The sequence below is a fragment of the Neofelis nebulosa genome, chromosome 12 (assembly GCF_028018385.1).
Source record: "Neofelis nebulosa isolate mNeoNeb1 chromosome 12, mNeoNeb1.pri, whole genome shotgun sequence".
Classification (NCBI taxonomy): domain Eukaryota; kingdom Metazoa; phylum Chordata; class Mammalia; order Carnivora; family Felidae; genus Neofelis; species Neofelis nebulosa.
Genome location: NC_080793.1, coordinates 86308524 through 86324203, shown reverse-complemented (window position 1 = coordinate 86324203; position 15680 = coordinate 86308524). Strand labels below are relative to the sequence as shown.

Genomic DNA, 15680 nt, shown 5'->3' with positions numbered 1-15680 from the left:
CAAAAAGGGCGACACATGTGAAGTGTCTGAAAGGTAGCTGAATCCAAATGAAATTTTAGCTCAATATAAGAAAAAGACCTGAATTGTTTTACTACTATAAAAGGGGGGAAAGGTAAAACAGAAACAAAACAAAACAAAAAAGAGGTGGGTGAAGAAAAAAATTCCTCTAAGAATACATCCTTACGATCATATAAGCTCTGACCCTTCTCTGGGCTTTTACATCAATTTACTCATGATTCACGACATAAATCCCTATTCCATCCAGATTTTGTTCTAACGTAGCAATTAGTAAACAAGGAAACAGGAAGTACAAAGCCACATTCCTTGGTAAATGCACTTAAATCATCTGATAAAGAACACACACACTCACAGACAACAAACACTTTTTTCCAATTACCTGCAAACGCTTGCTTTAAACCAGAGCCAGCAGCACTAATGCAGAGAGATAATAAAATAGCTATAAAAACAACCAGGTATAAAAGAAACCTGTTCGTAAATGGCTAAAAGATCCATGTGACAGACCCAGAAGTTTAAACTTTTTTTTTTTTTATCCCCCTGGTAAATCTCAAAACTTAAGAAAAATAAAGAAAAACTGCAATGGAAAAAAAAAAAACAAAAAAACGAAACAAAACAGATAAAAGAAAATTTGACCATGAAAAAGAAAAAAAATTTTTAAAGACCTTTAAATTGCATTTCAAGATTGCTTTCTCACACAAAATAAACTGATGTTGTTATTTGTTCCTCCTGGCTCTCAATATTGCTTCCAGTATGCAAATGCTAATCAATCCTTTCTCGTAGCTGAAAGAGCCCTAATCATAAAGCAATTACCTTCATTTCTCCACAGCACCAAACATGGCTAATATTTATGATCATGTGAGTATAACAATCAATATAAAGAGTGATTACAGCTCAGACATAATTTCTTTCACTTGTGTACAATGCCTCCTGAAAAAGAAAGGTTTTATGAAGAAAACCTGGTGCAGAACACAAAACAACCTGGCATGTTAAAAATGCTAGTGGGATTAAAAGAATGTTTTCTATGCATCTTCCAATGTGCAAACCCGAAGAAGCAACATGCACACAGACAGAATCCTAAGGGACAGTCTGAGGCTAGGCCTTAATAATCAAAAGACAATTTCCATCACGATCCTACAGTGTTCAGATAACCACTATGAAGGAGGCGAGATCTGATGAGTTATGAGGAAAAAGAAAAAAAAAAAAAAAAAAAAGAGAGAGAGGAAAAAAAAAAGCTTCCACATTATTTCATTAATATTCATTTGCCTAAAAGCAGGACACCCAAACTATACAGCTAAACACACTGCAGCTAAGCGAAGATTAAGAAAAGGAAATTGTCCCGCAAATGTTGGGGACTGAACATGCTAATAATAAATACAGCATGCAAGGCTGTCAACAGTTAATGGTAATGCTCTCCTCAAGCACCCAGTTGCACACAGAAATACGGAGAACACCGGCTTTTGATGTGTTACACACCTACACATGCCTGGGATGTAGTTCTACTGAATCTTCAAGACGGCAACGAAAAAGGATATTTACCTTACCACTATCGGCAGGCCGGCTATCGGAAATCACAGTTAGTGGGGATAAAATTAACAAGCCAGCAAAGCAGCGAGCTGCTAGTCTCTTCATCAGCTGATCAGGAAAAAAAAGAGAGCTGGGGAAAGGCTATGTTTTCATATACAAGTAATTTTATTTTACTGAAAATTTAATACTGAAAGGATTGTGGATACTCAAATCTGCTGTTTCATTCTACCTACTACAAGGCCCGAAGCCTTCCTCCTTCAGCCTGTTTTAATATTGACAACTACTTATCATATTTTTTCCCCCCTTATTATTCCAGGAAGCAGAATTAGAGATTTTTTAGCTCAGATGGTTTCTGATTCTTACTCTCATTTTAACAATTAAGCCAGTAAGGAAACAAATTAATATTCAATTTTACTAAAAAAAATTAAAACAGTTTAAGCTTTTTTTTTTTCTTCTTTTTTTGGTATCTTAAACCTCATTTTAGTGCCTTTAAAAAAAAACAGGCTGCATGTTTTTGGAGCAATCTCAGATGATCTTTTTTTTTTTTTGGATAAAAGAATTTTTTCATTAAATGCATGTCGGTAAAAGCAATGTGCATGTTTCCCAAGTTCAAACATTTTAATACAATGTCATTCTTCTCTTTAAAGAAAATCCCGAACAACTGTGATACTTCCCTTTCAGTTTCGTGCTGTAAAATTTTTCATTGTTTTTCTTTTCAGTGGGATCCATGAAGAGGGGGAAGTTGTGAAAAGGAGATTTCTACTCTCACCCCCTCCCCTTAATTTTTGGGGGGAAAAACGGAACAAAGCATAAGCTTATGACATTTGGATTTATCAATCTCTAAATCTGGGAATAGCTAAGAAGCGAAAACAAATAGCAAAAAGGAACTAATGGAACAATGTTTATTGCAATTGCTCATACGTGCAGATTCTTATTAAATTTAGATTTTTGGAATCACAAGGAAACACACAAAGTACTGACCATGATTCCCCTTAAATTAAGGTTTTATGCAGGAATGCCGTCAGCTACAAAACATCTTCCCTCCTCCCCAAAGACCCCAAACACATCCATATGCAGTACTTTATGTTCAGGGATTTCTAAGGGTCTTTTTCTAATGGAAATCAATTCACTAAATATTTCCCAGTGCTTTTCGCACTTAAAGAAGTAGAGTAAGATTACTCCTGCATGTAAGTAAAATTATTCATGGAAATTTAAAACTGTTCTTTTATTTAAAAAAATTATTTATTACACTGGCTCAACAGACTCAACTCAGTGCTAGGCGAGGGGGGGGGGGTGCCACGAAAAAAAAAAAAACTTGCTACACAATGCTAAAGTACTACCCCGAAAAGAATGCCCTTCCAAACCTTTTACCAGCACAATAATGAAATAAATCACAGAAGCAAACCCCCAGTTTCCGACTGGTGACGTGTTGGGCAAGAGTGCGAGCCCTAATTCAACATACAGACGGCTCCCATGCTGAACTGCCTCTAGATTTAATGAAGTGAATAGGAAGGAAGTCGGGGGAAAAAAAAGTGTACAAATAAGAAATTAACACTTTCCTTCCCTCTCCGAACGGTGAGATACAACTACGGCGAAGTTTGGTGAGGCACTTCTTTCCTTAAAGGCACACTGCACCCATTTGGCTCCGAATGTCACTAAAAAAAAAAAACAAAACCCTTCTGGTGATAAAAATCCCCAGCCAAGTTAAAATAGTTAAGCATATTTCAGCCTGTGTTTTTCCTGAATGAAGCTGGGAATTACTCCTTCCTCCACTGGATGGCAACCTTTTCTTCCCCCCACCTTTCTTTCTCTTTCTTTCTGTTTCTTTCTTTCTTCTTCTTCTTTTTTTTTTTTAAGAATACATTTTCACAACACCAGAACCGGATAAAGACTGGCTCCTTCTTCAATTAGCTCTGAAGAAAGTGGCATGTGGGTTCTGGCAACAAAATGCAGGAGCCAGTCCTGCAGGGTAAGCGGTTTCCGAGCAAACACTTTTCGCAGTCTGCAAGGCACATGGCAGACTCGACTGAGGAATCAGTCACCACACGTGGGTCTGGTGGTGCCCCTGTCATCCCGACACATGCCGTGTCTTTTAGGGGAAGAGAGACGGTCGGCAGAGTGGGCATTATCCCTGCTCTCCTCTCCCCGCGCTGCAAGGGGGTGCTGTGAGTACGGGACTTCACAACCCTACCCGGCGGAACAGAAGGGATCCATGCCCGGGGAATAGGTAAACAGAGACAAGCAAACAAAAGCCACAAGCAAGTAGGAGGCATTGTTTCACTGTGGTCGCCTTTTTCCGCCCCGGTATCTCTAAGCCCACCACACAGAGGGGCACAGACCCAGCATCGGAACAGACCATCTTAGGAAAAATCAAAAGGAGTAATTCTAAAGACATCAAGACAATGCATGGGAAATGTCTTGGATAGGAAATGGGAGATCCAGTATTCTCATACCCAGCTCTGCTGTTTAAATACCACGTTTCTGCCTACGGACAAGGGCTCTGGCTCTCTTGGCGGGTCCTCCTCCCTTAGGAACTTGAATTAGGGTCCCAAAGAGGACCCTAGATGCTGCCTGGGTGGGGGTGGGGTTACAGATTGAGGGCTAAGCACTAAGGCAAGCGGTTAGGACAATTACATATCAATAGGAGTGTTTCCTGGAGACCACTCACACGCTGCTAAACTTGATTCTAATATTAGGGGAGGCTAAACCTCCCTCACGCCCTGCAGAGACCCTGAAAGCCAGTAAGACAGGTAATGATGCCAGCGGCAGCAATGACCAAAAAAAAAAAAAAAAAAAAAAAAAAGTGGATTTTTAAAGAAACTTGAAGATTTCACGGGAAATTTTCTTACAATAGGCATCTTTAATAACAGCAACAAATTGAACATGGAGTTCTGGAACTCTTACTAAAAATGCCAGCCCATTGCAGCCACTTGGTTTAATAAAGACCACAGCACTTCTGGATACAGAATTTTGAACTCGGGGCCATGGACCATTTTAAGGTTTTTGTTTGTGTGTTTGTTTTTAAGTTTATTTATTTTGAGAGAGAGAGTGAGACTACAAGTGGGGTAGGGGTAGAGAGAGAGGGCTAGAGAATTCCAAGCAGGCTCCGCACTGTCAGCACAGAGCCCAAAAGGGGCTTGAACTCACAAACTGTGAGATTATGACCTGAGTCAAAATCAAGAGTCAGACGCTTAACCGACCGAGCCACCCAGGTGCTCCTGGGGCCATTTAAAGTTTTTGATCATTACCATCCCCGAAAGCAACCTGTTAGATCACTAGGCATGAAATCAAACTCCCAAGGTAAAATAAGCTGGACACCAAAGGACAGATAACTGTGTGATTCAACTTACATGAGGAAGAAGAACAGAGGTCACAAGGCAATGAATGTTGGGGAAAGTGTGGAGTTATTGATTAATGAGTATAGAATTTTGGTTTGGGATGATGAAAACATTCTGCAGTATCTCACGGTGATGAATGCACAGCAAATTAGCTAAAATGTACACTTAGACTGGTTAAGGTAGCACATTTCACATTATGTGTTTTTTACAATAAAAAAAAAAAAAGTGCCGGGATGGGGGGAATAAACTTTGTAAATATTACACAAAACAAAACAAACCCAACTGCAGGTTCATACATGTTCCCATCACCTTCACACACAGCACACAATACCAGAGAAATCTTGCTGGCTTTCCTTCCGACCTCAGACCCTATAGCATTTCAACAGGAAGCACGTTCAGTCTTGCCCTCACTAGTGACTAGAAGCCTTTCCAAAAATTCTTATTCATTCATGTGTTATTAAGGAAATACCCAGGATGTGAGAATACACCTGTATAGAATGACATACCTATCCACAAACTTCAAAGTCTTATTAACAAATGCCTCAAATATTCAAGGAGAGAGATGAATTGATCTCAAAGGGTTTTGTTTTTTGTTTTTATCATGCTGGCTTTTTCTTTTTTCTTTGTCACTGTGGTGCAATTGACTGATGTCCTATTAATTCAGTGGACCCTCATTTCTTCACTCGTTCCTCAGGCACCAGGGTGCTGGAGACTGAAATGGGCAATGCTGGCCATTAAGTGTGTGGCAAGTGTGTGGAGCCTCTGTTAACCTAAATTTCTGTTCAACGACTTTCCATCACTTTTGCGAAAGTGAACCAAGGTGCTCTTTCCCCCTAACGTCCTGAGGAAGCTACCTAAAGAAACCTAGGGGAAGGGGGGAAAAGGCACGCGTATATAATTGAGAGAAGGCAAATTAGACCCCTATTTCAGGTCAAAGCAGTTGTGGGGTGGGAAGAGGGAAAAAAAAGTTTAGGAAGCATAAAAAGTATTTCAGTCACAGGATCAACTAAGAACCCAGAGGGCACCTTCTGGGGAATATTAAGCACAGTACTCTGTTCAGAACGTGACTGTTAAGAGTTAGTAGAGGGTGGCCCTGTAGACCCTACCACGTTACAAACATGATGTACTGACACCTTTGTTCTCACACGTTAGGCACGCACGATGCTGTAGCTCCCTTGGGTGGAATAAAGAAGCAAAGAGAATTTGTGAGCCAGCAAAAGGCTTAGAGAAATGACGGAGAATTAAAAGAAACACAGTTCTGCTTTCTTCTCCTGAGACCATTTATCAGTTACTGTAACTCGCAACCCACTCATGCCCCAGGGAAGGCTTCTCAGGGAGGCCCGGGTCACTTCACACTTTGGGGTTCTCAGTATGTTAAAATAAACAATGAGAAGCCAAAGATAGGTAACAACAGATCGTGGTACAATTTCAAAGCTTACAAAGCACAACATGATGGGGGCGCCTGAGGGGCTCAGTCGGTTGAGCCTGTGACTCTTGATTTCAGCTCAAGTCATGATCTCACCGTTTGTGGGATCAAGCCCTATCGGGGTATGCACTGACAGTGTGGAGTCTGCTTGGGATTTTCAGTCTCTCTCTCTCTCTCTCTCAAAAAAAAATCTCTATCTCTATCTCTATCTCTATATCTATATCTACATATCATCTATATCTATATCTAAACTGGCAGTGCCTGGGGGGCTCAATAAGTGTTGGACTTCAGCTCAGGTCATTCATTGGTCTCCTGGTTCATGGGTTCAAGCCCCACATTGGGCTCTGTGCTGACAGCTCAGAGTCTGGAGCCTGTCTGGAGCCAGACACAGGGAGTCTGTGTCTCCCTCTCTCTCTGCCCCTCCCCTGCTCTGTCTCTCTCTCTCTCTCTCTCTCTCAAAAATAAATATTTAAAGAAAGAAGGAAACTTAAAAAAAAAAAAGAATAAGAATGTGATATTTTTGAGAGAGACAGGTCACATACAATGACAGAAGTGAACCTCATAAGGAGGTCCTCCAGCCAAAGAAATGGTTCTCTCACGGGCTTGCCTGGGACAGGCCATCCAGGAGCAACAAAGCCCTCCTCCGGGCTTCCAAAGGACATCAAGACAAAGTCTTTGGGCTATAAACGCGCTCTGGGTGAAAAGCATCAAATCCAACAAAAGGGTGGCTCAGAGTAGGGTGCCTGTTCCCCCTGAGGCAGAGACCAAGACCAGTAATAGCCCAGTTAAGGCAGAGAACACCTAAGGAACACAACACAAGAAATCAAAAGCACTGTAGCCTGGGGCCATCTGGTAAAGCAAAGAGTCTCCTTTCCAACCCCTCTGAAGATACATGGCCTGGTGGATACTTCTAATGCCCCTACACCACCATCATCACCAGCAGCAGCCACAGTCATCACCAAACCGTGACACGTACCGTTGACACAAGTGCCAGGCACTCAGTGCTTTACATACATTTGCTCATTTAATCGTTACAACGACACTGTGAGGCAAGTACTGTGTCCTCAGGATACAGGTGAGAGACGGAGCATCTCACTCCAGATCATAGACAAGTAAGTAGCGGAGCTAGGATTTGCGCTCTGGGGGTTTGGCTGCATTAAGCCACACCCTTAACCAGGATATTATTCCACTTTACAGCACAAAAGAGGACTGAGAGCCCCATCAGGAAAAGGCTAATTACGCTTCCTGGGCTTAGGTGAAGAATGCACGTAAAGACCCAACATGGCGCATCTTAAGGAGACTCTCAGCAGGAAAGATACACGCATGCACACGTTCTCAGTTGTCACTTTGCCTGCAAAGCACGGGGACCATAAAAATGATGGTGCCATTTGAAACTGCAAAAACCCAGTCTAATAATCAGGAAAGCACGATTTCTTCCACGTCCCTTAACAAACGTACACGCCAAAAAATTAAAAACTCCTATTGCCGGTTATATGCATACAATAAAATGAAAAACATAGTAAAATGAGTATCTATTTAGTACCTGAACTTTAAAGCACTAGAAATGAGCATTAAGAGGACTTTTTGGGGTTAAAAAAAAAAAAAGTATCAGTATTGGACAGCATTTGCTGTCTCCTCACCAATTAACTTATGATACAGAACAATCCTTTTCCCTAGGCTTTGGCAAAACGCTCAGGATCAGCTTCCAACATTTTACCCTTTGCCCTTTGGATGTCGTGAAATGTCTCGCTCAGATGAACCCTTGATGTGAGGATTTTGTTTTGTTTTATTTTTTAACTGCTGTCTCTTCCTCTGGGACATCGTCATCCTTTTCTTCACGAGCACCTTCAACCAACTTCCTCTGGCTGAACATCCAGACTGTTCTTTATGGGCACTCTACGACCTTACGTTTTTGTTGGCTTCCGTTCTCCATAAAGGGGTCTTCCAGAAAAGACCAGTCTCATCAGCAGTCAATACGGGATGATCCTTGGAGCTTGGGTGCAAACTTCACAGCAGTCCCCCCTCGTCGGCCCCTGGCAGTGCCACTAACTCTCTCTGTTCGCAACCATGTCTGAAACCTTGAAATGGGCCTTTTCTGGTAGACAAGGTTCTTCTCCAGTCTCCTCGTAATCACCATGCTTTTTCGGTGCAAAACTTCAACACTTTGGCCTGAACACTGGCCCAGTTGTTCAGGGTTTATATATATATATATATATATATATATATATATATATATATATATGTAAATATATAAATATATATATGTACACACACACAATGTAAATATATAAATATATAATATAAATATATAATATATATTTATGTATAACATACAATATACAATATACAATACACAATATATAATATATATTTATAAATAATATAAATGTATACATTTATATATATGTATATATGTATGTCTTCAAAGTAAATGTTCAAATTCAATTTAAACTGAAATACACTGTGATGACTTTAGCCTTTATTTTTATGTTCATTGGACTGTTTCCAGGGTGGTTTATACTCAAGTTTCACGCAAGACTCCTCCAGTCTTCGCAACGAGGCCACCACCTTCAAATCCAGTCACATCCAAATTCACTTTCTGTGCATTTTTCTTCCCCCCCTACACTTACGCCTTTGGAGGCCGATGCCCTCTTGTGACCATCTACTCTGGTAGAGTGTTGTGCAGGTTTACCACTGGGAAACAAGGAGGCACCGCAACCACATGCTTCACCATCTGTCCCTGGACTGAGCAACAGCCACTCGATGACCAGTCACCAGCACACTTTGAAAACGGTGGTGGGAACGGTCACGGACCATCATGCGGGTCTGTTACTTACACAGCAAGGATCGAAGAGCCAGCCGCCAAATTTGTACTTTATATAAAGACACAGTATATCATGGCCTTCTGGTATACCCCGGTGTGTTTCCCCTCCCCAACTCCTGTGGTGGGGTCCTAACCCCCCTGTGTCTCAGAATGTGTATGTATTTGGAGACGGGCCCTTTAAAGAGATAATTAAGGTACAAAGAGGTATTAAGGTGAGCCTGAACTCAGTACAACTGGGGTTCTCATAAGAAGAGATGTGAAGACACAGGGAGAAGATGGTGTCCACAAGCCAAGGAGGGAGGCTGCAAAAGAAATCAACCCTGTCAACACCTCAATCATGGGCTGCTAGCCCCCTGATCTGTGAGAAACTCAATTTCTGTCCTGCAAGCCACACGGTCTGTGGTATTTTGTTCCTGCAGCCACAGCAGACTGATTCACCTGGTAACCGACCTTCGTTACTGGGGACTGAGGTTTTTTAACTCTCTCACGGTAATGGAAATTTGTGTGCACTGGAATGACACCGAGTGAGGACCTCCTCAAGGAGCGGAAACATCCCTTTGGGTAAGTGACGGCAGCCTTGGTCTTCTGTGCCCATCCTATAATCCAAGGGAAACTGCCCTGCCCGTAGGGCTGGCCGCCCGGCTGCTACGCTCAGTGTCTGGTCTCACCTGGAGGGACCTGGAAGGTGCCATGTTCTCAGAAAGGCCAGTCTCCTAGCTTGGGTAGGGCCTGGCAAAGGGGTCTCTCCATCAACAGAAGAGCAGCCAAAGTAGTTCACTTCTCTCAGGAATCGGGACTGCCAGTGCAGAAGAGGTGTCTACTGGGTGAGGGAGTTGAAGCTGCACGAAATGAGCAGGAGAGCCGCTGGTCCCAGGGAGGCTGTAGCTCCATGTGCACAGGCACATACTCCTCACTGGTTAGACTTCCCCAGATTTGTAAATACGGGCACGCGCAGATGCACGTATACATATACGCACAGATACCATTAGAGTGTCTGTCACAGGGGAGTGCCTGGCCCCAGAACCACTTGAGAAGCCAACCTGGACACGTACACAAGTTTCAGATTTAGATTTGCTCAGGTTGCGCTTCAAAATAGACGTGAAGTTATTTGTCAAGGAAGACTGACTTTACTTAATTCCAGGTCAGCAAAGCTGAATTTTCAAAAGAGAATCCTGAGCCCCGGTGAGCTATCCATGTTACAACACAATGGGTCATGCAGTAAGCCTTCAAACAGGTCTCACGTTAAAGCACAAACAAGAAAGGAGGTAAATACGACCAGGTTTTACGAACGAACGTGCTTAGCACTACTCGGGCCGTCACGGCTCTCATGGGCTCTTGGTAGGCCAAGCCAGGACTAGAAGTTTTGCTGGGAATCAGTGGCCGAAATTAGGATGGGCAGTGCTGGGTAGCAGAGGAGGCAACGCCGGGAGACGGGGTCCCCTGAAACATGGTCAGTGATCTGCACGGCGCAGGCACACACAGTGACCAGCTGTACCTAGTGGTGACATTCTAGCGCAGAAAATCTCCCCTAAGTGCTATTCTAGGAACAGAGCACCTGGAAAGTGGTTTAGACGAGGCACACCTGTCCGTCACTCAATCTGAAGGAAGTGTCGAGGCTCCTTCAATCCCCCTCCACTTAAGGCCCCGCCCACAGCAGCTCCTGGCTCCTATACCAACACTCAGTGGTGTTCCCCTGGATCTTAATGCCAGTTACAACTTGTTACTGGAACTACACAATTGGACTGGAGATTGGGTAAAATGAAACACAGTTGCGAAAGGAAATAGGGCTCTAACTTATACTGACCGCCAGGATAGTTAATGAAAGACTCCATAAAAGGGGAGTGGCTTAAAACACTTAACAGTATTGCTGAATTTGGCAAGGGCTAGACTCCTCACGTAAGAGTATGCACTCTGCCTGCTTTGTAAGTATCCGGATTTGCCTTCAGGTGACGGATTGGTTCATGAACTACATGGGGCAGTCTGTTCAAAATGTATACTTGACAGGTCTTACCACATCGTGCCTCAACCCTCAATAAAGCTGAACTTGAAAAAAAAAAAAAAAAAGATTCTAAAGGGCACCTGGGTGGCTTAGTCGGTTGAGCGTCCGACTTCAGCTCAGGTCACGATCTCACGGTCAGTGAGTTCAAGCCCCTCGTCAGGCTCTGTGCTGACAGCTCAGAGCCTGGAGCCTGCTTTGGATTCTGTCTCTCCCTCTCTCTCTCTGCCCCTCCCTCACTCATGCTCTGTCTCTGTCTCTCTCTCTCAAAAATAAACAAACATTAAAAAAAAATAATAAAGAAAGAAAGAAAGAAAGAAAGATTCTAACACCCAAACTGGAAGCTCTAAGTGAAACATAATACAGTTACTCAAGCGAGAAAGACTAGTCAGTAGATTCAGAGGTAACTTCATAAATAAATAAAAATGTGATAAATACTTGTTATGTTTCCCATTAAAGTTTTCATCGACATATAAGCGACATTTTCCCAGTGTAATATTCTCATTGACGGACCAGCTACTGATAAGAGGGTGTCTGCTGTTCTTTCTTTTCAGAATGGGAGTCAAAAGAAAAGTCATACTACCTTGCTTGTTCTTTCCTGTCCTCCAGCCTTTTCTCCCCTGCAAGAAGATCTAAATAGCTCAATTATGCTTCCCGCCCCCCTCCCCCCCCACCAAGCATTATGGGCTACATCCCATTGGCCAGATCTGAAATGATCCTTTCATTAGGTTATTGCCCTACTCAAGTTGCAAAGTTATCCTTAGGATTCCAATTCCAGGTCTCCCCGCCAGACTCCAGAGGTCTCCGTAAGCTGATTTTACCCCATCTGACTTGCCATACTTTCCGGCAGGGAGCAGAAAGCCAGTACCTTGCCGTGGTGCGCCATATTTATCCCCACCTTTGTGGTTTCTCTTACGTTTCTCACCTGGAGCGTCTCTCCTAATCCCTTGTGCCACACTTCCATGATCAACTCATTCCCTGCTCAGGACCTTCCCCAGCTGTAACGGATCATTCTGATCTTTTCCTTATGGAGATGCCTTATGCTTTCTCCACTTCCTCTACAGTATCGAGCACAGCACTTGGGGAAGAAAGTTAGGGAGTATAAATAGAGTTGGAATACAAATGGAACTTTCATTTCATTTCATTCTAGGATCCCCTGGGAAAACTGCCCTTGGGTATACACCTGTTTACTGAACACTGATCATGAATGCCAAGGGTCTGTTCTAGATATTTCTACGGGAATCTCCAAGGACAAAATCATAAACTCTGGCATCGAACTCTCTGTGTCTTCTCCAGTCTTCTCATTTCTCACTTTCCCCTTACTGCCAACCTCTGGAGTCACCTGTACTGTTGAACTTACGTCCTGACCACGGAGTGAAACTCCTTAGCGCCCAGGACAAGACATTGCTATGTTTCAAAAGTTGCCCAGAGCTTCCGAATCCCCATTAGTCTGGTCTCAGATCTTATTTTATTTACTTTCTCGTCCACTGCTCCTTATTTGAAATCTCTCCTTCCTGTCACGTTACAGTCTTGGGGTTCCCTACCTTTTCTTGCCGCCTTGTTCCCCCCCCCTTAAGTGCAGATTCCCCAAGTTTTTCTTTGGCCTCCCCGTCTCTTTGTTCATGCTCCCGATAGTGAAATGTGGCTGCCCTGGGCCCACAGCAGCCATCACTAGTATGTCTGATGCCCTCACCAGCTGCAGGTGAGAGGTCTCTTAATGACCCAGAGGTCTCTTAATGACCCGTAGGTCTCTTAATGGCGGCTGGAGAACTTCAAAACCGCTCTCCTGGGGTGGGGAGGAGGGGGCATAAATCGTTATCTTGGAAGGCTTTGGCCTCTCCGCTTCCAAAGCGGGGCCCTTGGTGAATGTCCCTGTGCTGAACAGCCTGGACACAGACTCACAACCCTCAGTGAGGTGGGTGCTTTCTGAGCAGTCCTTTGCCACTCAAGAAGTCCGGTCCCCTATTCTGGATAGGACACCTTCTGTGGAGATCCAAACGGCCCTGACTGACTTCACTCCGGGCACTCAGCTTCAAACATTTCTCTCTCTAGCCTGGACTTGCTTTGGAGTTACCAGTTGTGGGTTCCAATATCTTGGTCAAACATCCCGGGTAAACGTCACTGCCCTTCTCGCAAGAGAACAAACATTTCTCTCTGGATCTCTCTGTCTCTTCAAAGGGCAGCATCATTTCCCCCCCAGTTATCCAACCTCAAAACCTTTAAAATCATGACTGTCCCTCCTTACAGTCTGGCAGGCCTGCCCGTCACTGTGTGGTCTGCCCCTGAAAGAGCTCATTTCCTTCTGTTCATTCTCCTCTTGCACAGGGAGGGTCAGAGATAATGGCCTCCCTCTGGGCTTCCCTTGCCCTCTCTCCTGGGCCCTGGTTCATCCTTCACAAAGTGGACCATTACCTTCTGCTTAAAAGGAGGAACGCACATTGCTTCTCCCATTTCAGACCCTGGGTGTCTTTCTATGGAAACCAGTAAAGCCCCGGTTCCTGGGTCACGCACTGCCTCCAGGGAGTCCCCACCCCAGCTCTTCTCCTCCATTTCTAGCTCTATAAAAACACCACGCTCCTAACACACAAAGTCACAGTGGAAAGAGCCACACATTTCCACGCCTCAGTGTGGGTCAGAGCCTGGAACTCCCTCCTCCTGATCCCCCAGTCCTACGCAAATCATGCTCCTTTTTGCAGCAATGGCTAAAATGTCACTTCCTTCATAAAATCCTACCTGATCCCTTCCTTCCCTTGTACTTTTTACAATATGTTACATATACTTTTGTTCACTGTTTGTTTAGCTCTGCTTTGTAGGAGTGTTGTTCTCCAAATATGTCTGAATCGCCTATCAGTCTGAAATCTCTTCGGGAATTAAAAAAACAAAAAAAAAAGGTCGCCTTAATCAAAATGTAAAGGCATTTTGATTGATGCCTTACTCACCCAAAAACGGGATCCAAAAATCTTGTTGAAAGAAAATTAAATCTTCATTCTTTATTCTTCCACTTTCTCAAAATAGCAGGGCTTACCAACCACGTTGCAAGGCCTGGCTTAAATGACTTCTGTCCAAGGGACGCGACACAGTCATACAGTGAATTAAAAACAAGCCAGGGGTGCCTGGGTGGCTCAGTCGGTTGAGCGTCCGACTTTGGCTCAGGTCATGATCTCACGGTTCGTGGGTTCGAGCCCCGCGTCGGGCTCTGTGCTGACAGCTCAGAGCCTGGAGCCTGCTTTGGATTCTGTGTCTCCCTCCCTCTCTATCTGCCCATCCCCTGTGTGTCCTCTCTCTCTCAAAGATAAATAAACATTAAAAAAAATATATTGAAGAAGAAAATAAGCCAGACAAATGGGGCAAAAGATTTTGGGGGCTTTGTTTGCCCTTCCGCAACCCACCTCCTTTAAGGTGCCTTTATTTTACTTTTATATAGTTATTAAAACAATTTTTTTTTAATATTTTTGAGAGAGAGAGAGACAGAGAGACAGACAGAGGGTGAGTGGGGGAGGGCAGAGAGAGAGAGGGAGACACAGAATCCGAAGCAGGCTCCAGGCTCTGAGCCGTCAGCACAGAGCCCAATGCGGGGCTCGAACCCAAAAACCGCAAGATCATGACCTGAGCCGAAGTCAGATGCTTAACCAACTGAGCCACCCAGGTGCCCCAATCTTTGTTTTACTTTTACATTTCATTTATTTCTTTTCAGTCATCTCTACACCTAATGTGGGGCTCCAACTCACAACCCCGAGATCAAGAGTCTCATGCTCTTCCGACTGAGCCAGCCAGGGACCCTGGAACTGCCTTTATTTGAACTGCCTTTACCTGTCTTGCTCTGAAGCTTCGAAAGTCAAATGGCCTAAATAAGATAACCAGCCTCATTGGCAAAAAGGAATATGCAGCCTGGAGTTAAGGTGAAGATCAGGCCTCATTAACTCAAAGGGAGAACATCGTGCGTGTCCCCACCCAACAAGATGAGGAGGGAGGCTGGGGAGAGGCCCAGGCTCCCTGCAAACAAGGCGGGGAGAGGAGCTGACCTGAGGCCATCAAAGCCCCGAGGGAGTCCCACTGCTCAGAGAAGGAGGTCGACAAAGAAGCCCCCTCTTGAGGAGTGGGGGCAAGTCCTCCATTGATTCCATCTCAAAGGCTGTCTTGAATGTCAAGGCAAGTCAAGACAAGTCCCCTAGAGGACTTGCCTCCGGGGTCCTCGAGAGACTCACCTGTTGCTGATCTGACCTGAGCTCCTGCACCTTTTCAGGAAGCAGCTGGACTTCACAAGCCAGAAGGAGGTTGGCTCAGTGGGCAAAGGGGCTGTAAACTGGGATGTGATTTGTCTTTTGCCAAAACCCCATAGTCCCGCAGCTTTGCCCTGATGTGCATTTTCAAAATCTTTAAGAGGCAGTAAACTGAACGTCCAGCATTCATCAAACGAATCCACCTTCTGGGTACCAAATGCTCTACCTGAAAACTCTGCTCCCCCACTGTGAGGCTTAGTTCCTCATCTGTGAAATGGGAGAAATAATAGCTACTCCAAGTCTATGAGGAGATTAAAACGTGATGTGTATTTAT

The 15680-nt window shown here is 44.1% G+C and overlaps 1 protein-coding gene across 7 annotated transcripts in view; it reads right to left on the bottom strand.

The window, feature by feature from the left end:
• SMARCA2 (SWI/SNF related, matrix associated, actin dependent regulator of chromatin, subfamily a, member 2) overlaps positions 1-15680 on the bottom strand; it is a 180441-nt gene that overhangs the window by 37647 nt on the left and 127114 nt on the right. Inside the window, exon 28 of one of the 7 annotated variants that reach the window (XM_058695790.1) lies at positions 2993-3197. The exons of the other annotated variants lie outside the window; for them this stretch is intronic. Coding sequence (XP_058551773.1) covers positions 3195-3197 — 3 coding nt within the window. The 3' untranslated portion in view covers positions 2993-3194. Of the gene's footprint in view, positions 1-2992; positions 3198-15680 lie in introns of those variants that run through there. 7 annotated transcript variants of the gene reach the window in all.